This window comes from Aulonocara stuartgranti (genome assembly GCF_965226115.1).
Source record: "Aulonocara stuartgranti genome assembly, chromosome: 9".
Lineage (NCBI taxonomy): Eukaryota > Metazoa > Chordata > Actinopteri > Cichliformes > Cichlidae > Aulonocara > Aulonocara stuartgranti.
The window spans coordinates 17561461-17586885 of NC_138960.1; the positions used below are offsets into that span (position 1 = coordinate 17561461).

The 25425-nt window shown below is 39.8% G+C and overlaps 1 protein-coding gene and 1 long non-coding RNA gene across 2 annotated transcripts in view; one reads left to right on the forward strand and one right to left on the reverse strand.

The window, feature by feature from the left end:
- Positions 1-18224, reverse strand: part of dpp6a (dipeptidyl-peptidase 6a) — a 267275-nt gene extending 249051 nt beyond the window's left edge. Inside the window, exons 1-2 of the mRNA XM_082546447.1 lie at positions 17718-18224; positions 17559-17626 (exon numbers count right to left, since the gene is read on the reverse strand). Of these exons, the coding sequence (XP_082402573.1) occupies positions 17559-17615 (57 nt within the window). The 5' untranslated portion in view covers positions 17616-17626; positions 17718-18224. The remainder of the gene's footprint in view (positions 1-17558; positions 17627-17717) is intronic.
- On the forward strand, positions 96-2972 carry LOC309714207. Its single transcript, XR_014278850.1, has 3 exons — positions 96-440; positions 1335-1395; positions 1507-2972. It is a non-coding gene; the product is annotated as an uncharacterized lncRNA (long non-coding RNA).
- Positions 18225-25425: the final 7201 nt, after the last annotated feature.

The following is a 25425-nucleotide window of genomic DNA, read 5'->3' on the forward strand; positions in this document are numbered from 1 at the left end:
TTGCTAGACTGACCTAACAAAAGCCAGCACCCACTTAAAAGCTGGTAATGGAATACACATTTTTCCCTAGCAGTGGTTGCTGACTGTTATCTAGGCCTGTGTGCCTGAGGCTTAATGAGAAATTTATTAAGTGGATACACTCAAAAAAGTAAACTAAGGCATTTGTTTGATTAATTCAATAAACATTTGTCTATTTAACATGAACATATTGAATTTTTGTTTTTAAATCATTAGCACTTGTTGGTTTAACATAAAATAACAAAACGTTTAATGAACTAGATTTGCATTCTTCAGTTCAATGAAATGTAACTATTTTAAATCAACAACTCTAAAACTGATGCCTAGTGCGCATGCTCAAACTTCCCAGAAGTGAAGAGGCGGGAACGTGGACAAAGTTATGTGAACTGCCGTTTCCCTCTGCGGAATCTTCCACACTACAGGTAAGTAATAAATAACTGAAAGTATCTTAGTCAAACTAAGTTATTCCATCGGTTAATTGTTCAATAACGTTTTTAACTCCGAATGTGTAACTTGTCATTTTTCCAATGCAAGTCTGCATTGGAAATGAGACAGCGGGAGCAGAGCAAATACAGTGAAAATCGGGTACCGTCTAATACCAGATTTCTAATCCGCTCTGGCTATATTTATATCATTGTTAGCATTTCCACTTATTCCTTTTCATTTTTTCTTGTTACCCGTTTCTGTAGCTAGTCTTATAGTGTTTTGAGCGGTCATTGATATGTTTAATACAATATTTAACACGTTTGTAATTCCCTTTCATGGTAAATGAAGTTAGCTAAAGCTAATATGGCTGTCTTATAGAACTTTTACCTTGCTCTGTTAGCAGTAACTTTGCTTTTAAATTACGGTTATTGCAAGACATGGTCTTTCTTCCTTTTTTCATTTGTATTTCTTCTTTCTTTCTCTCTTTTTTTTTTTAAGCGTTTGGCCTCTCGCATTGATGTAAGTTAAACTGTAGCGTGCGCGAGTTGCTAAATATTAGCTGTGTCCAAATTCAGGGGCTGCATCCTTCGAATTGACTTGAACGCTAGTGCATGGGAAAAAGAGCATGAACACGAGGTCAGAGGAAAAGGCAATGGCGGATAGTTATGAAGATCGCCTGTAGGACCTTTACCGTAACTACCAGCATCTTTATTGCATGGTGTGAAACACTGCTGTTACATTTTGCAACCGATTGGATATTTATCCGTGAATTTTATATTGCAAGAAGTATTTATATGTTTTTGTATTTTTTTAAATACATTTGCAACAAAGTAAAAAAAAATCCACTGTGAAATTTTTATAAAATATTTTATCTGTTTTCTTTACCATAGTAACACCTCAAAGAAAGCTGCCCCCTTTTTCTGATTGTTTGTGCCTCCTCTTTAATACGTGGTAAGTTTTTGCCATCATACATTTTTATGATAGTTTTATGATTTAATCAAAAAGAAAAAAAGGGTGCCAATAAAACCATCCTTAAAAACTGCTTCTCTTTTTTTCTTTCAGTGACTTGTATGTGGCAGTGCAAGCGTTGTTCCATCAGGGAGAGTAGTGGGTACAAATTATTGAAACACTGTAGATTACATCACCATTATGGACCCAACCAGTGTTATCTTTGTATATATGTAAATTGTCCATGCACATTTAAGACTTGGTGTGGACTACAAACACATGTTTACAGATGTCATTCTTCTCATTTTAAACAGACAGCTGTCAGTTCAGTCACTTTTAGGTGTAAGTTATGTGACTGCAGTGACCTTACCACAGAGAGAGATTATTTTGGACATATTGGATCACATTTATGAAATAGTGAGTATTACAGGCTGCTCTTTCAAGACAAATATCTTTGGTACATTTCACACAAAAAGAGGAAGCATCATTTAAATTCACTCAAAGATTTCAAGGTAGGTTTAGTGGTGTGTGTTGACCCAGCACAAAATTCTGATGACCCTGAAGTAGGGGTGGGCGATATAAACAATATACGATAGAAACAATATAAATTTGGCCAACGGTAGAGATTTTGACTATCTGGGGATGGGCGTCCAGGTACACACCGGCTCACTCCTTGGCGGCCGCTTATCGGGGCCTGGAGCCTGGGGCTCGCTCGGGCCACTTCGGAGGTGGGGTGCCCTCAGCCTCTCGGCCTGGGGCTCGGTCACTCAGGCACAGCTGGCTGCCGGCGGAGCTCACGGGCGCGTCACTGCAACTCCCCCTGGCTTCTGCTCCGCGGCTGCTGAGTGAGCCCTCATCTGGGACTCTCCTCAGCTCTTTCTGGGACAGTGGCGCGGCTGCCCCTCTGTTAGTCTTCCTTGGTCTCTTGTGTTCTGGGGGCCTCTGGATGTCTGGAGTTTTGATCTCCTCCATACCTGCTTCATGCCCCGGAGGACGGGGCTGTGGCCCCCCCCACACCCTCTAGCAGATCATTACATGAAGGAACCTTTTAAAAAACAAAAAAACAAGCGCGTCCATGCTCACAGGTGTACACACGGGTGATCACACCCACAAACTACACCCTTTTTGGCTCCTACCTCAAAGCACACTGTGTTCTGTTGATCTTATGTGCTGCACAATAATGTTTAATATTTAGTATTTACTGTCATATTCCCATATATCATTGTGATGTTGTTTATTCTATTACTCTTGTTCTCTTCTGCTTGTTTTCTTTTTTCTTTCTCAACAGGTGATCCAGGTGATTGATATATGCATTTTTTTTTCTTTTCTTTCTTTTTTTTTCCCCTGCCCATTCTGTTGGTTTTTGTTTTTTGCCCTTCTCCCCCGTCCCTCTTCTCAGCTGTTTCTCTTTCCCTCTTTCTTTCTCCCCTTCTTTCCTCCAGTCAAGTCTGTCCCGTATTCAGCAAGTGAAAATAAAATAAACAATAAAAGGTGAATCAAATGGACCATTATGGCAAGGCTGGGATGGTCAATTTGGTAAAGTAAATCCGTTGGGCATCTTTCTTTGCCTTTAGACAACAATTCTGATGGCAAAAGAGCCAAACGGGACAGGCAAAAAAAAAAAAAAAGAGAGATTTTGACTATACCGCTCTATTGCGATAGCGCATGTTGATGATGTCATCAAGCTGCGCCTGTTTTGGTCGAAAGCATCGCAGCGGCTACAACCATTATCATCTGCAAATTATGCCAGGCGACAGTCATAGCAAAGAGATGAAGCACTTTTGAAATATGGGGAAAGCCAAAAACTGCGCTTCCTCCACTTCCGTAACATTGATTCGTTAATGTTGAATTCTCTCGCAGCTGTTCTATTCCCATGTTGTTGCAGTATATTAATAACTAACCTCTTATTGTGGATGAATGATCTCAGTTGTTCTCCTGACTGAAGTTTGGCCCGTGTATAGCATCCTGCTATGCGATTGCATTTGTCCCTGACCACCAGAATCCCTCACGTTAACTTTTATCGAGTGGAAAAAAAGTTGGCGTTCATCCTCCAGGTTCACTGTGCTAATGTTATGCTAACATAGCTGTGTCGCTAGCAATCACGTAGCACAACATTATATACCAGGTAGTCCAACTTCAGTAACCCTGCAAACGTCACTGCTGTTTCGTTTTCTGTCTTCATTTATGTTGGAAGTGGTAGCAGAGCTGTACGTTTTAATAAGTTTCAAAAATCTCTCAGTCAGAACATGGTATGTCATGTTTAGGTGGAAACTAGCGAGCTGACTTCCTGTTAACTTCTAACTCCGTTAAATTTAATAAATTCTGTTTTCATGGATGACTGGATGTTAAACTTAATTGTTACACCTGGTAAAGCAGCAACGCTGATGATTTTACTAAAGATGAAAGAATTTAGACGGTTTTTAACTCTTAGTGTTCGTTTGAATGGAAGAGGACGGAGTTTTGGACCCAGATTACTCCGCGAAGCTCCTCACTATGGCAGCGGTAATGCTCTGACAATCCATCAAGCAGTTCGGCTTACCAAAGTTGTACTAAAACATTTTTTAACAGATTTCTGCATGCCAAAATCGATTCAAGGTCAGTAAGCACAACCAGAATTCATACATAAGGCACACTCTAGATTTTTGAGAAAATTAAAGGATTTTAAGTGTGCCTTATAGTGTGGAAATTACGTTATACAGAAGAAAAGAATATATCGCGATATATATCGCTACCGCACATGCTTCAAATTATATCGCGATATAAATTTTAGGCCATATCGCCCAGCCGTATCCTGAAGGTGTAGGTGCTAGTTGCTGTTGGAACTGAGTTGGTGTCAGGAAGTAATCATTCCACTGAAAATTTGGCAGAGCTTGTTGAACAGAACATAGCTGGGATATTGTTAAAATTGGAATACATATTTTAAATACCAGCCACAGCAGTAGATGGCTTGGTGGAGGAGTTGAGTTTTTTGTTAAGTTCTGCTTGTACTTCAGTCACAAAACGAACTGTTGAAGAGGTATTCAAGAGCCATAACCTTCATATCGGTCAGGCTGTTGTTGAGGAGCTTGCCAATAATGTGTGCATTTCTAACCCTGTATCAAAAAAGTGTGGCCCTCTAGGAACTTCATTTAAATGAAAACAATACTATAAGGTTAACTTTAGGGTCGTAGAGCCTGTTGAGTACATTTTATCTGTTGATCAACAAAAGTCATGTCAGTACATTCCTTTATTAAAGTTATTGCAAGAATTATTGAGTCAAAATCACTTACTTGATAGAGTGATTGAGCAACAAGAAAGGACAAGAAAAAAGTGAGGATTTGGCTGATGGTCTGAGTGTTTACAGGTCTTTCCGAGATGGCAAACACTTTAGAACCAATAGCCTTTTAGCTGTTGACGTGCTGAGAATCTCCGTTACACTTTACATTGATGATTTTGAGGTTTGCAATCCTCTTGGAACCTCACGCAAAAAACACAAGCTTTGTGGTATTTGTTAGGTCTTGGATAATTTGCCTCCAGGCTCTCATTCAGCACTAACATTTACCTAGCTGTTCTTTGGAAAAGTGATGATTTAAAGACATTTGGGTTTGAAAAGGTGTTGGAACCCCTGTTAAAAGATCTTGTGATCTTGGAAGAAGATGGTGTGTTTATTGCTCAGATGAATGAGTTTGTTAAAGGCACCGTAAATTGCGTAATAGCTGATAACCTAGCTGCTCACGGGCTTGCAGGTTTTGTTAAAAAAAATTTCTGGGAAACACGTATGTAGATTCTGTGTCGCTAAGAAAAATGAAATTCAGTTTTTGACTGCAGATGTTTTTGAGTGTAGAACACGTGAACTCCATCAGGCTCACTTACAATCTGCATTGGAAACCTCAAGCCTGTGTTGTGGGGTTAAATGTGACTGTGTTTTGACTAAAAAAGTCTCTCTCATTTTGATGTTATTGCAGGCTTTACCCTGGATATAGTACACGATTTATTTGAGGGCATTATACCTGTAGAACTAGCAGAATGCTTGGCTGATTTGATCTCCATAAAGTATTTCACCTTAGAAAAACTTAACAGTTCAATCCAAAGTTTTGAATACAAATGGGAAGATAAGACAAATTTTCCTCACCTCATACCACATACCTAGAGTCATTGTGACAGCATGTTGACTGTAACATTCTCATACAAATTGTGATGTTGCCTCAAATGCAAATCGTTAAAATTTTGAGATTAGCAACGAGACACCTGGCATTGAGGAAAGGATGTCTTGAATACCAAACAGTATTAAGCGTTGCAATAAAGAATTTCTGGAATTTGGTATTGGAAGGAAATGGTCATCAGTATTTGTAAATAGAAATGTCTATGAACTTTGAGCTGTTTAGTACTAACACTTCTATACCTTTTTTATTTTACCAGCTGAATTAGCCTTTTGTCGAGTCCGGTCCCCCTAAGTTACTCTTGCTACGTCTGACAAACATGACCAGTGCAACAGATGTGCGAGCAGGCATGCTTCATAATGTTTGGTGCATTTATCTGGGAGTGGGGCCTTCCACACTGTTTAATCCATTCACGTTGTTTTTGGCTTTGTGACTGGAAAGAACACAACTCCTCTAGACACAATCTCTCGGGGTATCGGTGGGCGCACCACTTCACCATCTTGCTTGAAGTCAATGTTTGTCAGACATAGTAACGGTTGCTATGATGTGTAATTGGACAATGGCTCTTTCAGGGGAGGGGCCGGTGAGAGGTCAATTACGCCACCTCTTTTGTTTTATGTTTTTCCTTTACTATCTATGGAATACTAAGATTCTACTGACATGAGATGTTTATTTTATAATTTGTGTATTGGAGTAATTACTAACAACTACTTTCGTGGTGTAATTTCCTGTTTATTACTTTGACTACTTAGATTTTATGAACAGCATAGAAACAGTTTTACTTGTTTTATTTTACTTTTGCAAATTTAACTTTGTCATCTTATATTTTTTCATGTAGGATACGGACAGTGAGGCAAAAAGCTACATGGAGCAAACTGTAATAGGCGTGTACGTCATCCAAAAGGAGGGTGCTGAACCTGAAGATGACCCAGAGGACATTGGTGTCCTGATTGAGGGTGTGGAGGCTCTCACTGATTTGGGTAACATTGCACAAGCATGTGCTCTGTTGTTTGGACTCATATACTGTTCGAACCTGAGCTACCCACCAGAACTTAAATGCACCTTTGAAGTCCTCCAGAAGATACTTTTAAATCTTGATGGACAAAAGCTCAGTTTCTGAAAAACGAGCTTAAGGGGTGAGAGCACTTGAAAATGACTGATAGAAGGTCTTGAATGGTTTATTGGTGCAATGGTGATTTCCAGTATATAATGTTAATATTTGAGTTGTTTATATTATATTTTTTTCTCTCATTTAAAAAGAAATAATTTTTTGTTAAGTTTTTGGATTCTCTCTGTTGGGCAAATCACCTTTTATACAGCACTGCAGATGATTTTTGTTTGTCCTTATATGGATAAGGATATGGATCGTTTTACTTCCTAAAATGTTGTTGTTGTTTTGTTTTGTTTTTTTAAATCCCTGTATTTTTTTCCCTATGGATTTTGTTGTTGTTGTATTGCACCCAAATTATTTCTATACTTTTTTTTTTTTCCATATTCACACAATAGTAATTCTATTTTGTCAAATGTTTTAACTTGCCACGTGGGAAATGTATTTTTATCTTTTAGTTTAATTTTTTAAAATACAGTTGACATATTAGTTTATAGAGCAAATTTTGCATTCGTTTTTAGTTGTGGAAGCTTTGGTTCCAACATAGTTCAGATGTCATTACCTGTTTAAATAAGTATTCTAATGTTTTACCTTTTAAAGTGGCATAATGCTTGCAGGTGTACAAAAATGGTAAGCTTTTAGGCTATGTTCACACTTCAGGCGAAAGCACATCAAATCCGATTTGTTTTTTTTTTATCCTATGCGACCCATATCTGATCATGGTATGACAGTGTGAACGGCGCAAATCTGATATTTTCAAATCCGATCTGGGTCACTTTCGTATGTGGTATTGAATCCGATACATAGCCGATGTTTTAGAAAGCGACTGCTGTTTGAATGGTGAGGTCGCATTAAATCTGTCTTTTACGTCACTGACACAAGACAGACGCCAATTATCAGCGCCTGAGAAGACATCGCGAACGCTTCCTGGCCATCCAGTGTAGATGTTAGTGAAACTGTTGGGAAGACAACGTGAACATTTTATTTGTATAATCTGCAGATTCTGACAGAAATCTGCAACTATCCTTTGAAGCACCGCTCCTCTCTAAAACAGCAATAAGGATAATTATTTATTTATTTACATTACTATGTAAATAAAAATATAACTTAAAGCAAAAATTGGGAAACGTAAAGTCCAAAGTCTTTATATTAAGGGCCATCAGTCAAACAATATTGTTTGCTCTGGGTCTAAACAGAGCGCGTTGTGTGTGATGTCTTCTTTTGCGCATGCGGGCCGGTTTGAGGGTTCACACTAGAGCGCGTTTGCTGTCGCATTTTATTTGTAGTGTGAACAAGCAGACAAAAAAATCGGATTTGATCAAATCGGAATTGAGCATTAAGACCTGCAGTGTGAACGTAGCCTTATATTGTCCAGTAAATCCAGTTAATAAAGTTAATGTTATCATAATCTGAATGTGACTTTTTATTATTGTAAAGTAGTGGGTTTCTAAATGTGTAACAAATGAAAACAAATCTAATTGAAATAATTAGATTGAAATGAGTGAAATCATCAACCCCCATATTGGTTCATTAAGCAAGACTAGCAGTAATTGCCTTGATTAACAAAGTAGTTGTTCAAACAACAAGATTTTGTGTTTTCCTAAAGTTTTTAACTTGTGTAGGATGAATTAAAACAAATTTCACTCTACATACTTAAATAAATCACTTCAAATCAATGTAAGTATACTACGTTGATCCAACGTAATTAGATTTCATTAAACCATCAAATGTCAAATGTGTTGGTTTGACATGATCAAAAATGGTTTATTGTACTTGGTTAAATTGCGTGGAAAAAGGTGCCACGATTAAATTGTGTTCATCCAACAACAGATTTTTTTGAGTGTAGATTGTAGCATCATTTGATCAAGTTCAACGTGTAACACAAAATGTAGTTGTCAAGTAAACTTTAAAGAACGTTAAGCAAGTTGGGAATTGCAGAGTTCATGTCAGTGAACGTGTTTATCATATTCTTCCCATAAATTTCCCAATAAACAGACCACTGGGTGCACCGAAGAGCCTGAGAGATGTGATTATAACAGTTTTTGGATGATAATGAAGCTGTATGGCACAGAGAACTTGCAAGTTAGAGTTGGGATACTTGATAAAATTGTTGATTTTGGGTCTTTCTTTAGGATCAACTGACTGTAGGAAAACTCCTTTAAAACAAATTCTTGCCTTAAAGTATCGAAAATAATTACTCCATAAAACTGCAAGAAAATATTATCCAATCTAAACTCATTTATTCTTAAAGTTTTTGATCACAAATCAAATCTTCAAATCCCTAAAACATTTTCTGGTTTTAAGATATCCTACTGCTTAGGCTGGGCATGAGAAGAAATAACAGCTCAAAAAGGGTGGAACAAAGCCAGTTTTGGGGAAAGCGGGGTCTGTTTTCACATTAGGAAACATGTCACCAGCCACAAATACACCACTTAATTGTTTAATCACATTCACTGATAATAAGTACCTGAGCAACAGCAAATGAAGGGGTAGGAAAAGTGGGAAACAGAGCAAAGTTTAAAAACAGTGATTGTGTTTCACAAACTACTAATGAATTTTTTTTTAAAGAAAACCCTGCACTGCGCTTCACTGTGATCAAGAAGGTATTTAACAGACACTTCAAACTGATAAAAAACTAAAACTGCTGCTCAATGTCCTGTGATAACATGGTCACAACTCATCACTGACAACCTTCTTTGCATTAATGCCACTGAGCATTAATTTCAAATCTGTCCATACACTGGATGAACGCTCATAATAAAAAGATTATGACCAAAGTTTAGACATTAAGCTCAATTAGAGTAGACTGCTCTAAACACTTGGTTTTATATTTCTTTCCCTAGAAGCCCCACCCACCTTAAACTTTGTGTTTGCATGAAGCAGCCAATCAGAACAAAGCTGGCTTAAAGGGAAGGGAGCTTGTTTCAGAGAGGATGAACCCCTCATCCTTGGCTGCACAGGCCAAGTGTAAAGCCAAATGTTTGAGTGTTTCTTTCTGATATGAAATAAATATGGCCAGCACACTTTAATTTTTAAGTATGCAGACATTCACAAAGCATTTCATAAATGCTGATGGCTTCTTCTATTCCTGCTGAGAAAATATCTGCAGCATAGAGAGAGCACAGGTAGAGCAAACCCATGAAAAACTATTTGCTATTTATATGAACATCTCTCTGGATTTCTGACCACGGCCATTAAATGCATAGATTTGCCCTGGGTCCTGTTGTGTGGGTTTATGATATATAAGAATAAACAGTGACTGGAGCAGAAAGTGACCTCTCTTTTTCTTCTCCATTTTCAGCACAAGAACCGAAGTTACAACTCGAGGATCAAACACACCAGCAACGCATAAAGCTTTTTTTAGTCTTCACTTCTTTCATAAAAAATCAATATGAATAAAATGATGGCTTATTTAGAGTAACTGATATCCCACTGTTTTACATGATGGGATGAAAAGTCCCACTGCCTTTCTATTAAACAGCAGCATGATGCTAGACTCTCTTCACAAAGCATACTGCAGTTTCTAGACTATTCTAATAATTTTTCGCTATCAGCATTTGTGCAATTGGAAACCAAACTCTATATAATGCAAACCACTCCATTTAAGTCTCACCATTAAGAAACCATTAATTTAATGATTTCATCATTTCAGAAGCCTCATTATACACAAACTCCACTTTGGGGGGGTGAAATATGGGACTTTCTACGCTCAAGCTCATGGACTCTCTCATCCAGCAGAGGGCAAACTTAAGCCTGATGTGCAGGCGTCAGCACATTGAAATTGTTTGGTACTTCTCTTTTTGCAGACTCATTTGCATTAGATGGCTGTAAAAGTGGGGAAACTGACGGTACAGTCCACTGGGACAGGCTCTGGCAGGATGAAACATGCTGGATGCAGTAACTCCAACCGGTTTTGATGGGTAGTGAGGCCTCTGGAGCCACACAATGGATGTGTTTGTGATTTTAGATATGGCTTAAGTGTCTGTCTTCCAAACAACAGCTGCTGTTTAGTGCTGTGGAGCCATTTGTCTCGTCGGGTCTTGTTGACTGCTTGTGAAACGCCACCAGATGGGTTGTCATGACCCAAGCATTTCGCCAAGCAGCCACTCACTCAAAAGGCCAGGGAGGTCTCAGGGATTCATGCAATTACAGTCCCTGCGGTGTCAGTCATCCCCTGGAAAACACACTTGCTGCAACCGAGTGACACCAACACTGCGGTGACTTTGAATTCCATGTAAGCATCACATTGAGTTAGCTTTTTTTTCCCCCTCCCCCAGGCTGACATACTGTAATAAAGCTCCTGTTTCCTCAAGGATTTCCTGTGTGTAGTATGAGCTCAGGCAGGGGAGCACTGCTGCAGCACCTGATGATTAAGTGCACACACCAGTGGGTTGTTACAAACAGCAATGCCACTGCAGCAGAATTAGCAATCTGCAATGCATTTAAGAAAAAAAATACAAATAACCCCAAAGAACAAAAAATGTCACCTGGTGGTTTTAAAAGTGAGAAAATCTATTCTGTGTGTGTGTGTGTGTGTGTGTGTGTGTGTGTGTGTGTGTGTGTGTGTGTGTTGCATTATTCATTTCACAGAGGCAGAGCTCTAAGAAGCGGATCCAAATCCCATTTCTTTGTGTACACTGTAAACAAGTTTCCATACAAATACAGAGGCACAAGGTGCATTTTTTTTTTTTTGCAGACACTGTGAAGACAGACTTGATCAAATTGCCACCAGGTAGCAGCTTTTATATGTGTGAGAATTGCATGAAGGAGCATCTTCAAAAGCAGAGACTGCAAAGGTTGTGCTATAAACGCGAATGAGCTCAGTTTGACCGAGGACGTCGCTCCTTTTCCCCCAGAGTCAGCAGAATGAGAAAAAGATTACTGGTGCTAATGAGCGAGAGAGGGTCTTGAGTACAGGAATTCAAAGTGCAAACATGATTGAGATAGGCCTTCTGATGCTAGTTTACTAGGCAGGGAGGTGGGGGGAGGAAGTGTGAAGAAAATCAATCATGATTTCCATAGACTCCAGTGAGGGAGTCAGAGTGATAACTGTGCATTACAATGGACCCCATGCATAATGAGAGCAGGGATCAATACTTGGCGCATTCATGCTGGTGTTTGCCCTGCTGTTGGCCAAAAAAGCTGCGGTAATTAAGGAGTCTCCCCTCAATCCAAATACCTTTCAGCTTAGCTCCTGAGCACCGCAAAGATCCGTTTGCTGTGTTTCCTCTGATGCAAGTTCAATATTTGTAGAAACAAATGACTTTTAGTTTAAAAACACCCCAAACAATCCATGCAGTAATAAGACGCACAAATAAGCCTCGGGGGAATTTAAATTATATGCCAAGACAAAAGTCCAATATTTCTTAATAGCAGATTTAGTCAAGTGATCAGTTTCCATTTGGGCAGCAGCAGTTAATGCATATTCATTGCACGAGACAATCAGTTTAGTTTCGTTAAACTTTCACAGCCTTGTTATGAATTTGTAATCAGAAGAATTTGGGGGGGGGGGGGGGGGGGGGGGGGTTCTGGGCATTGCTGATGCAGAGATTAGCAAAAGTTGCAAATGGGTTGAAACTCAGGGAGTTAATTGGGATTTAGTGTGCGCGCAGGGCCGCGGGGCTGTCAAGGGCCAAGATAATCGAGCTAGCCTGCTGTGACCAAGGGGATGGAGAAGAAAGGAGCAGCGTGACACATAGAGGCAAAAAGTTAAGCTCTGAATTGATATCAGAGCAGTGGGAAACTTACAAGCAGCGAAAAGGAAAAAAAATCCTAGATTTATTAAATATGCGAGTCAAATCTTGAACAAAATCGCACAGTGTAGCTGGAATCATAGAAAATGTTAACTAAAGAGGAGCTCTTTGACTATGTGATAAATCATGTAATCAAAAAGCTTCCAGCAAGAAAAGATCTTCCACTTATCAAGCACTGCCTACCTCATGCAATCCAATTAAAAAGCTCTGCTGTAATAATTATCAGTCCATCCAGTTAACATGCATGGCGGGGAGGGAGTTTTTGAGTTTTAGGAGCATAACTGTAGCATATATGGCAAAGCTGCTCTATTACTTTGCATTCAACTGCATGATGTGAACACTTTATTCCCAACAAAGTGTCTAATCAGTGTATATCCCACCAAGCCAATGCAAGACCCCCTAAGAGTTCATACATTGTAGTACAACACTGCCCTCTAGTGACCATTTGACCATTTTCATAATGTATTTGCTGCAAATTCCCACATAACATGCTTGTTTTTGCACCAATATGTGGTATATTAATCCTACAAGATGACATCAAAAATAGCCATCAACTATAGCTTCTATTTCTACTTATACACCAAGGTGGCATGCTCTAAATATGGCTATGAAACACAGTATGCTCAGTGTAACCACAGATAGGTTAAACAGTCCAGCTAAACAACATTAAAATTACCTGACCCACACTAGAGGGGGCAACATAATGTCTTAAGGTGACATTTACAAATTTATAAACTTAATAACAGAATAATTGAAATAATAAATAATAGAAAATTAGATTATTGGTGCTGCAACTAACAGTTATTTCCACTAAAATGTTATTTGATTAATATTATTATAATACAATATTCTAATAATACCATACTATATTATTAGATCTGCAACATATCCAACACACTTTGAAGACTCCAAAATTCTCAAATTAAATTCTACACACCACAAAAACAGACTGAGAAAAGGGAAGCATGAGGGTTGAATGAGCCATCCCTACACATAATGTCCTACATTTCCCAGAATGCTTTTAGATAAACACATTAAAGGGACTTCCTCTTTTTTGCTGCACCCCTGCAGGAGGATCATGTGGAAACAGAGCACAATCGTAACATCAGTACGGGTTATAATAAAGAAAGACAGCTAGAAGAAGCAGCTTTCTCTGCCCCCACGAATTCCCCCAGATGTTCTTGCACATTATGATGGTTTAGAGATTTCTAACAGCACCCCCGAGCTTCAGCCCACCCCCGAGCTTCTGATCTGTGATAAGGAAGATGAGAGGTACTGTTGGTGTTACAGATAACACAATCAAAGTACTATAAAGCCATTTGTGATATCCCATCACCTCCATTTAGCTGTGGGAATAGCAGAAATCCAACAATGACATCGGTGTAGGAAACATCTTCAGTACAGGATTATTTTCCCTACTGGTTTCAATGGAATACCAAAGTATCCTAAAATAGTCGCAGCACACCTGCTGTCCATTCATTTCAGGTGTTTATAAACATGTCACATCTTGGCTCGAACTGATAAGCATGACCATGTGACCATGTGCTTTATACCATTGGGACGCCTGCAGAACCATGCAAACCTAATCGCTGTGTCATTAATCTATGAGGAAAAGTCTCATGGGATGGCTGTCAACAAGACTATAAATAGAAACTCCACAGAAAGAGAGAGGCGACTCATCAAAGAGAACTTTTCTGCAGCGTTAAGGATTTGCACAGAACCAAAAAAACAACAAAAAACAAAACAAGCAAGCAAAAAAACAAAACAAAAAAAACCCCCAAAAACAAAATGGTTTGAAATCGCAGCACGTCCTGCTGGTGGGCTAAAAGTGGCCACGGGACAGATAATGAAACGGACACTGGTGTCTGAAGAGCCGTTTAGTCTGATTCTATTTTCTCTCACAAAGTTGACGGGTAAGAGGAGATGAAAGATCCCAGAATTAGAATAAGCAGTGAGTGAAAGGACATCATAAATATTTTATGCACAATAATATCAGCGTGCTGGAAAAAAACAAAACAGAACACAGACAAACCCACGGCAGAAATGAGGACAAAATGTTTAAACACAAGTCAACGATAAATAAACGACTCATATGACAGACAGAGAGACTACTGTGGCAGAGCATCCCAACCTGTTGGATGAACACAGCCACCTTCCATCTACACCAGTTAATTTAGCCAATTTTGCCATAATAAAAGAGCCACAATAAAAAAGTTTATAAAAAGATCAAATTGATATTTACTAGAACTGAGTTCACGTTATTGGTGCGACCCTCTGACACAGCCCCAGTTTCTCATGTAATCCCTTTGGAAAATGAATTGCCCGCTCCTGATCTACACTATCTGTTATGGTTCACATGTTCAGTTTAAATGATCTGGATGCTATCTAACACTGTTAACATAAAATAGTTCAATTAAGTTCAATTTTATTTATATAGCACCAAAATCATGAAAACAGTCACCTCGATGTGTTTTATAAAGACCGTACAGTAACACAGAGAAAACCCAATAATCAAAAGACCCCATGAGGAAGGAATTGGTGACAGGAGGAAGGAAAAACTCCCTTTTAACAGGAAGAAACTTTCAGCAGAACCAGGCTCAGGGAGCTGTGACCAGTTGGCAGTGATGGGAGGAAGACGGGACATAGCAGTGTCTTTTTATACAGCTTAACAGACATGTTTAGAAGTTAGCATTTATGCTCTAGACACAAAGTACATGAATCCCGGTCATTTCGACTTCTTCTTCCAGCTGCTCCCTTTAGGGGTCACCACAGCGAATCATCTCCCTCCATCTCACACTGTCCTTAGCATCCTCTTCCATCACATCAACCCTCTACATGTCCTCCTTCGCTGCATCCATGAATCTCCTCTGTGATTTTCCTATTTTCCTCCTGTTGGCAGTTTCATATTCGACATCCTTTGCTCAATATATCCACTATCTGTCCTCTGCACATGTCCAAACCATCTGAGCGTTGCAAACTTCAACTCTGCCACCTGTTGTTATGTCAGTGCAAGTGTCTCCAAACCGTACCTCATAACTGGTCTCACTACCATCATGTAAACCTTCATTTTCACTCTTGCTGCTATCCGTCTGTCTCAAATCACCCTCGACACTCGTCTCCACCCCCTCCACCCTGACATCACTCTCTTTTTCACTTCTGTTGTACATTGCCAATTGATTTGAATGATTGACTCTAGATATTTAAACCAGTAAGCCATTTGAGTTCATAATTTTATCCATGTATTTGCTGCATCTGCCTACTGTGTTGTATATAATATAATCCTGTTTTCAGAAAAGTTCAAAATAAAGTCAAAATAAAACTAAATCCTATTATCTGCAAATCATCCTCATCATAAATTATGTTGCAAAGGAAACCTATATAATGCTGACACTGAAGAATTAAGGATTTTTTAAACAAATAAGCTCATTTTAAATTTGAAGTGAGCAGCATGTTTCAAAACAGCTAGGACAGGACCATGTTTACCTTGTGTTGCATCACCTGCTCTGTAAGCGTTTCTGAAGAAGGAGACTATTCTCCCATTTTTGTTTAATAGAGGATTTTACCTTTTCAACCCTGATTCTTTTACTGATGTAATATGGGCTGAATGTCGTTTGGCATTGTCTTGCTAAAATAAGCAAGACCTTTCCCAAGAAACTCCTCATCTACTGTTGCTTTGGTGTTGATGCTGCTCTAAAACTAGTATACATCTTCTGTGTTAGTGGTACTTTTGCACATGTGCAAGTTCTCCATACAGTGGTATCTGTAACGTTACAGATACCATCCGGGATGCTTTAATTAGTCAAAATAAAGGGAGGTTTTCTACTTTCCTCTCAGTTACATAAACTTTGAACCAGAGCCGGGAGCTGCATTTCTGAATCATGCTTGTATGCTTTTTTTCTTCATCTTTGTTGGTTAAATTTTAACTTTGGTTTAGGAATCAAAGACTAACTGTTACTGACAATGTTCCTAAGTACATGCAGAGATTTTAACCACCATGTCTGTTATGAATGGAGTGGGTTCAGAGATTATAGCTGAGGGCTATAAATGGTTATTTTTCCATCATTTGGCCTTTGCTTCTATATTAAAAATGTATGGAATTTGCAGGCTCGCGGCATGCGTTCGACTCATGTGTTTCATTCTGAAGTCCCCTGATTCCCAGTGTGAGTGGGCCTGCACCTTCACGCTGAGAGGAAAACAAACCAGCCTCTCTCAATTAAACTGAGAGTGATAACAAACACAAAGCATTCGTGTGTAATAATATGTGTCCACACCCATCGAAACTCATTTACAAGATCTTTCTCGACACTTCTGTGAGTGGACAGGGACATCTCTAATCAGTATGCATCAATCCATAAACCCAAATATTTGTATCTAATGAGCAATATTTGTAAACACTTAGAAGTCTGCATGTGTTACTCCTGCTGGTGATGAATAAGGTTTCATCCTTCAATGCGCGTACACACACACACACACACACACCAGAGCCTGGAAAGCCCTCTATTCCTGCTCCCCCTCACTCCTTTCCATCTCTTTCCTCCCACATCCTCCAGCTTTTCTGCTTCCTCCTTGTTTAATCCAACCCCACACTCTGTCATCCACAGACCCTCTCTTCCCTGTCTTTCTCCTAGTTGACTGCATCCACACAGCAGTAGAAGCAGCCTTGTTATGTGGGTCACAAGCTTGGTAAAACAGCTGTGGTACAGTATGTCATCATCTTGGATATGAGACAGCAGGTGCCTGTCAAGTTATTGAAGAAGAGATTTGAGGAGGAAATCCCATCAGTGTGGAAAAAAACTGCAAGTGAGCATCATAGTCATCATTTGCTTCTTTTTTTTTTCTTTAGCATTTTTGCAGTGTACACAAACCAGCCTCGCTTTTCTTCTTTCCAAAACCTTTAACATAAACTGCTCACCAACACCCTTCCCTTCATTGAAACTGATTTCATTTTGTCTCCACAAGAAATTCTATCCGCGCTCATCTTTCAACATCTCCAAAGCGCACAGACGCGCAATAACCCAGCATGATGAAAACTGCGTCTACAGCTTTTTGTAAGCTTGCAAACAAACATCCAGTATCACTGGTATGCTCCTTCCAGCGCTGCGCCATAAATGGACGCTGGAAAGAGACTGTTAAATCTTAACTTCTTCATACGCAAGTCTTTCTTACCTTTCCTCCCTTGGAGCATCTGCGATACGCATTTGTGGCTCCCGCTGTTTGATTCATGGCGAAAACCTCTGCAAAAGTAAAGAACAAGCTGAAAGTTGGAGTCAATTTTAAGCAGGCGGGCACGGAAATCTGTGTGTGTGGGGTTGTTTTTTTTAATACCTAGTGCGCTGGATTGCCCTGGCTGTCGGTCCTCGTTGAAAAAGAACCGCGCTTGGTGTTCAGACTTACACTAAATTTTCTAAATATTTCCCCCGATGTAGTCCAGAGAATTTAATGAGCTCTCCTGCTTGCTGTTCCAGGACAAAGTGATGCTGATTATCACGCAGTCGAATATAAATCCGCTGGGAAGTTTCACACCAAATCAACCTGTAAAGCTGGCTGCTTTAAATCTACTTACATTTTTTTGTAATATAAGTTGGTCTCTATATTCGAGCTCTCAGGATGATTTTGAATCAGACCTGCACAAACTGACGGAAACGCGCCTCTGTGTGTGTGCGTGTGTGTGTTCGCCCAGCAATTGCGCAAGCGCATCTCCACTGACAGCTTGACTACATGGAGTTGAAGAAGGAGCCTGTCAACACTGCTCGCCCACTCTAGAGCAGCAGGCAGTAGGGACTGCAGGGTACACTGTAATTATGTATCATGAGGAACCGTATATGATACCATACTATGACAATGTGTTTGCTAAAACCAACAAAAACTCCTGATACTGCGCGTCGTATACGAGTTTTCCCTGTATTTGAGCTCCTTTCTGAAAAACAACAACAACAAAACAAAAACATCCTTGGAGGTTGATTTGTGTTATTCTCTTCAAAGCAGGCGAAAGTCAACTCTGAGTGACCTCTGTCAAATTTAAATTAGATGAGTGACACCAACGAACAAAAGTGAGAAATTGTCTCTGACGATTTCAATCATTATCTCTGCTTGAGGAAGTGGATTTGTTTAGTTTCAATTATAGCATAATAAATGAATGTTAAGAGGGCAAGCTTACACTGAAGTGTGGCAATTAGCTGGACAGGTTGGTGCTCAGCTGTGACAAAGTTGCTGTCACTCACTTTCACAAGGCTTTGCAGGATGGAAAGGAATTAACAGAAATACATGGCTTGTTGGCTTCACTTACCGAAATACACTTAATACTGATGGGTTTCCCACTAAAAGAAAAGTCTGCTTTAAAAGAAAACTGAAGTTATCCTTAAAATATATGTTGATGTTTCTTTTAGAAAAAGCACAGTGGTTGCTGATTTTCTGATTGTTGGTTATAAGTGAGTGACATCAATAATGTGATATCAAGCTGTGTAATTCTGGTGGAATTGCTTCAGCATTCCTCTTTCTCTAACTGATATCCAACCTGTGGGGTGTATGCACCAACAACTTGCAGCACCAAACCTTTCATTTCCAGCTTCAAACTCATGATCCTGCCTACACTGAATTTTTTTCACCTCCTAAGGTAGAACATTTTGATTCCACCTGAGCAGCTTCTGGTCTGGCTTCCTTCATTCTCTCCATCATATCAACAATTTTTCTCCCTTCATCAGTCATAGTCCCATAAAAGTCTTGACATTCACCACCAAACTCATGCCTTCCCTCCTCTCTCACTGCCTCTGAATGCACCTTCCCTGTTTCCACATCTTTTGTGTTCAGCTGACAATAGCACAGTTTTCCACCAGCACTGTGTTGGCCAACAGCACTGGATGTGGTCATTGTTTGGCAAGGCCCCCAACCAATCCGGCATGGAAATCTTTTCTTAATGATCAGAATGTTTGATTTGGCAGATATTTTACCCCGGATGCTCTTCTGACTCATTTATTAATTTATTCAGGCTTGGGACTGGCACAAGAAGTACACTGCAGTGCCCCCCCTCCCCACCTGTGGCCGGTTTATCTTACCCTGAAATATGAATTGTTAATAAATGATCAAACATCTTGTTTTATGCAACTCAGGGAAAATGACACATAAATGATGACGGAAATGCTGTGAAGAAGCAATGCTTGCATCAGTATAGCAAACCCGAGGCTCCCTTCAACAGAACAATGACAGTCTGGGTTTCTAAATACAGTCTGATGATGCACCATCAATCCAGTTTAGTCAGATGAATGGATTTCTTTCACCAGTTGCATGAAGATATACAGTCTTATTGTTGGATTGTTGTAGCATACGTTACATCATTCAAATGTGGAAATGGATCTTTTGAAATTTAATGATAAAGACAATTAAGTGAGGCAAGGGTGGATTAGTAACTTATATCCCTAAGGCCTTTAGGGATCAAGTGGATTTCACCAGTCCCTGTAAAGAGAATGAAGACTGGTTCCGAGAAGGCAGAACTGGGTGACATGTTGGAAAACCAAACACTAAAGAGAACAAATCTGGGGTAATTTCTATAAGAAAGAAAATCACAGAGGACAGAATTCACAAGCAGCATCTGTGACATCAGTGTATTTGAAGTTGTAGTCCCTTAAGAAAGCCACTAACTTCAGTGGTTCTACCTGTAGCACCTGTACCAGTATTTTTTTCAGTGGAAATTGTTCTTCTCATCCTTTTTTATACAATCAATGCTTCAGTGGAAAAGAGTTACAGTAAATTAGTGCTCCTGGAGCTCAAATCGAAGCCAACAGAAAGGTTCTGATACCAGAAATGGCTGTTATGACAAAATCAAACCAAGATTAGTTTCCTCCAGTTTCTGTTACAGTAGTTGTATCATCCATAAACTTCCTTTCCTTCCAAATACAGCAAGATGATGGAATTATTTTCTTCATTTCAAAAGAATACATGAGCCAGTTATGTTAAGGGATAATAAGGCACACTGATGGTATTGTGTTTTGTTTAAGGTCCTTTTTGTGGTTCCAAATAAGACTCGCCAATCTTCCGACAGAAACATGCAGAACAGTTCAAACACAGCTAAAAGGGGACCAATTCTGACCTGATACAATCAACAATTTTGAGCCAGTTAGTACTTGGTGAGCCAATTACTTGAAAGACTGTTTACAAAATTTCACTCCTTTTCAAAATCAATCAAAATCACCAGCCTTGTAGAAACATTTCCCCTATAACCAGTGAGTCTTTCTGCAGAATTGGCACAGGCTGGCCATGGTTAACAAATTGTTATTTGCAAATACTCAGGTTGTTGATGTGCAGATGGTGTGGCACAAAGAGAAATGAGCTGACAGCTAGAAGGCTGGGGAGGCACACAGATAAGCAGGAATGCAGGTGAGGGGGTTGCAGGAGTGAGTGTGGCGTGGTGAGCTGACTGCTTGGTGACAGAGAACAGGTGGCAGGTGAAGCAGGAGAGTGCGGCATGTAAGTATAGCAAGTTAGAGATAGGAGTTTGGAAGAGTGGAAGCATTGAGCAGAGCATGGCAGGCAGCAGACAAGGAGCAGATCTAAGTTTACCACACACCAAAAACACAAGCAGCAAGCTAACTTATATGCACACAGCTTGTGGCTGTGACACAAAAGAACACCTTGGGCATACTACTGTTATGATGATTATTGTGCACAAGGTGCCTTTTTTCCCCCAGCATTGGACCCTTACAGTAACAGTCAATCAACTAGACTGATTGGCACGATTTCCCCTTTCTCTAACTTCCTGCTAAGTGTGTCTGTTCCCAGATTTCAAACTAAAACCAACATGGTGACTTATTAGCAAACATTTTCTATATTATGGAAACAGTCCAGGTAAAGTCCAGTCACCTTAAGTCTTGACTTTGGAAAACCAGCAGTGCTACACCACAGGATATAAGTTTGTAAACTAGCTTTTATCGGGTCATCATATCGGCTATGTAGCTTGGGGCCAGACATATTTTAAAAGTTACAAGTAAAATCTTAAACCTAAGAAAGCCAGTACTGGTGTGATATGGTGCTGTTTACTAAAACCAGGCAGAAGCTCAGGTTCTGAAGCAGCTGGAGGCGAGAGTCACTTTTAGTTTATACCAGATAGGAAGGAGTTGAAGTAGTCAAGCTTTGAGAAATGTTAATGTTTATTTGTTTGTTTTTTAGATTTTGCCATTATTGGAAAGTCGCATGTGTATCATCTGTCAAGCAATGAAAAACATGATGGATAATTTGGTTAGGTAGAAGCATGTGAGGAGCAGCTATGGCTTGGAAGGTTGATGGTTTGATATCCTTGGGAACAATACTGATCCTCACTTGTCATCGAATGCCCTCAATTAAAAGCACTTTGTAATGGACTGTCCATTTACCATATAAATAGAGAATACATTAATTCGAACCTTGTGGTTTACCAGAGCTAAAGTGAGATCCAGACAATTTTCTGAAAGCTAAGAATAAATCATTCAAGTGAGCATCATTGATGCAATGTCCAAAAGAGGTGAAACTGCTCTTGCAACCCTGTCAACTGCTAAAAGGAGGTCACCAGTTACCTCAAGGAGGGCACTTTCTGTCACGGTCCGGGGCAGCGGCCGTGTGGAGAGCGGAAGGAGGACTCAAAACGCAGCACTTATTCAGGTGTGAGGGTGATTTATTGATAATATCCAATATAAAGTGGGGATGGTAAAACAGAACTAAGGATGAACTAACTGGGAGAAACTACACAAAGAAATAGCAAACCTGAGCATGAAGGGAGAACAACAGGGAGAGCACGCAGGGGATTACACCAGGTATGAACACAGACGACGCGACGAGGAGCAGAGGAAAACACACACTATAAGTACACAAAGAGACACTGGGAAATCAGAATCAGAATCAGAATCAGAATACTTTATTGATCCCTGGGGGAAATTATTTTTTGTTACAGTGCTCCATTTTAAACCAACATTAAGACAAGACAGACAATACGCTAACTAAGAATAGTACAATATATACATATATATACATACATACATACATAAGTCACTTATAAATAAATATTTGGAAAAGAAACATGTGTAGCTGATCACACACAGGTGGGGGAAACAGCTGGACCTGATTAACCTGACGAGACAGGGGAACACTAACACCAGGGACCAATAGAGGGAGCACAAACCCAGAACCCAGTGTCTAAAATCCCAAACACAAACCATCCCAAAACAGCCCAAGAATAATAATGAAAGTAATAACAATAAAGAACATAAACACAAAGTCACTGAGTCATGGCCGCAGGACCATGACACTTTCTGTGTTGTGCGAAGCTCTAAAACTGAAATTTGACTGGCATTTATCAAAGATGTCCTCATGAAAGGCTAAAGGTTGGGGGAAAAAATCTACAACTTTAGATAAAAAGTTTAGAAATTGGTCTAAAACCTTTGAAAATATGGAAGTAAGGTGTAAGGTTTCTATAAGGGACCACAGGGTGTTAAAAGAAAATAGCTGTTAACCATATACTGGGCCAAGCTTTTTGTACTTTAGAATAAAATCAAGGCTACATGCAGTTGATTTATTTATATGCCACATAACACTGGTGAGCTGAGTCTTTCATGCATGCATGTGGTTTTATTTTGATTATCCCACATGCTGTCTAAGATTATAGCTGAGCTGAAATAATATGACACCAGGTTATTGGATGGGTTTCAAGTACACTTCAGTCACCTTTTAATAGGTGACTGCAAGCTTCTCAGACTTATATTCTTCTGATTACAGCACACTTCTCTCCCTTGTTTAAATCACCCTGTTGACAGAATCTATCAGCAGACCATCAGTCAGTACTGAAGTCTGGCTGTCGGTATGTCGACACTGCTAGCGCACTCTAACAAGTAAGAACACACTTAGGTTAACTCCGTGCTTGAGTTGTGCTTTCATTTCCAAGGTAATCTCTGACCTTTAGCTCATCTTTGAGGGAGACCTCAACTTTACAGCCCTTTGTTTCAGCTCCAACCTCTCCTACAGGGGCTCAGACTGAGAGATGCAAACTATAACATTTACTAAATGGAGTGTGAATTAATAGAGTTTTGTCGTGGCTCAACTTCAAGCTGCACTTTTTTTGTGTTTAACTGTGTGCTTGTGCTCCATTTGGCACAAGTGCTGACTTAGAATAGTTTGCCTGCCTGGTATTCCCGTTCGCTGCAGTGAGTGGGATGTTTATTGATTGGAGAGCTCATGATATTTTCCTATATGTGGATTTAAGAGCAAAATTAGCAGTTGCTGCTTGAAGTCAGCGCATTTAATTAAAGGCCAGTCTGTTCACGGACACTTCCCTACCTTGCAGTGTAGTTCTATCACAGACGCTTTGAAGACACTTTGGAATCAAATGGACTCATTAAAGAGACTGATTGTGCATGACTTGATGTATGTAAGAAAGGCCAGTGAATCTAGACAGTCAAAAAATGTTCTATATTCAAAAGGTTAGTCATAATCATGAATAATAGTAGTGCTTGCAACGAAATGAGGACTTAAAATATTCAATCTTCAGGCACTCAGGAACAATGCAAAGAATAAAAAACATTCACAAGCTGGTCTAGGGGTTGAATTTAATAACCAGTTTGGGGCAGACTGTTGATGTTTAAACGTGGGGAACAGAAATCTCAATTCTATCAAAATTGTAGGACTGCGTCATGAAAGTGCAAGTAGCACAGAAAATAAGAAAGAAAAAGAAGAGGGCATCTTTTCTGATGCATAATTTCAGTCTGAGCTGTCACACAAAAAGTTGCATTTTGCAGAACAGGTTTACAACTTTTTTGAAGTCTGTCTTCAAGCCACTCTCAAAGGTCTTAATCTGGAAACTTTCCAGCAGTCTTGAACAAACTCAACCGGTCAGGAATAACATTATGTCCACCTGCCTAATGTCGTGTTGGCCAAAACAGCCCTTACACATCAAGGCCACTAGAGCTCTGATGGTGTGGCGCAGTATCTCGCACCAAGATGTTAGCAACAGCTTTCTTTAAGTCCTGTAAATTGCCAGGTGGATTGGACTTGTTTGTCCAGCTCATCCCATGGATGCTCAGTTGGACTGGCTTTGTGGCACAGCCTGCTGAAACAGACCATATAAATCAGGGAATACAGTTTCCATGAAAGGGTGTACATGGTCAGCAACAATGTTTAGGATGTTGGATGTTGAAATAACATCCACATGGATGGCAGGACCAGCAGAACATTGCCCAAAAGCATCACACTGACTCTGCTGGTTTGCCTTCTTCCCATAATGCATCTTGGTGCCAGGTGTGACCCAGGTACATGATATGTGAGAGAAAACATGTTCAGACCACATGGATCAGCTTTCAGTCCCCACAGGTATCAATAAGCTTTCACAGCCCACGCCCATTGTCTTGGTTTCTGAAAAAATTCTAACATTGTCCCCAGTAAAGCCTCTCCACACCATCACAGCTCTTGTTTCATGTATCACAACTACCATATGTTCACCTTTTCTGTGTCTCACAAAGACCACCAAAAGTCTTAAAGCCTGAAAGTCCTCTTTTCCAAATAGGTCACTGACCAAGACAGCTTTGTCTCCGTCTCCCTCAGTTGTGCTCTCCTTGTAGAAAATCCACTATGTTAGGATTGGTTTTTAAATCCGATCAAATGTAGTGGGTACTACAGGAGTATATTATACATTATATGGTAAATGGCCTGTGTTTATATAGCGCTTTACTAGTCCCTAAGGACCCCAAAGCGCTTTACATATCCAGTCATCCACCCATTCACACACACATTCACACACTGGTGATTATAACAGAGGTAGTGGTGGAGTTCAAGTACCTCAGGATCTTATTTATGAGTTATGGCAGGAGGGAGTGTGAGACTGACTCACAGGTTCTCCAGACACTGTACTGATTTGTTGTGTGGAAGAGAGAGCTGAGCATGAAAGGGATGTTGTAGATTTACCACACAATATCTAGTCCTACCTTCACCTATGGCCATGAACTCTGCTTGTATCCATGACTTTTTAGTCTTTTGGTCAGTACCCAAAGAGAGTCTGGGGTTAACTTTGAAAATAGGGTGA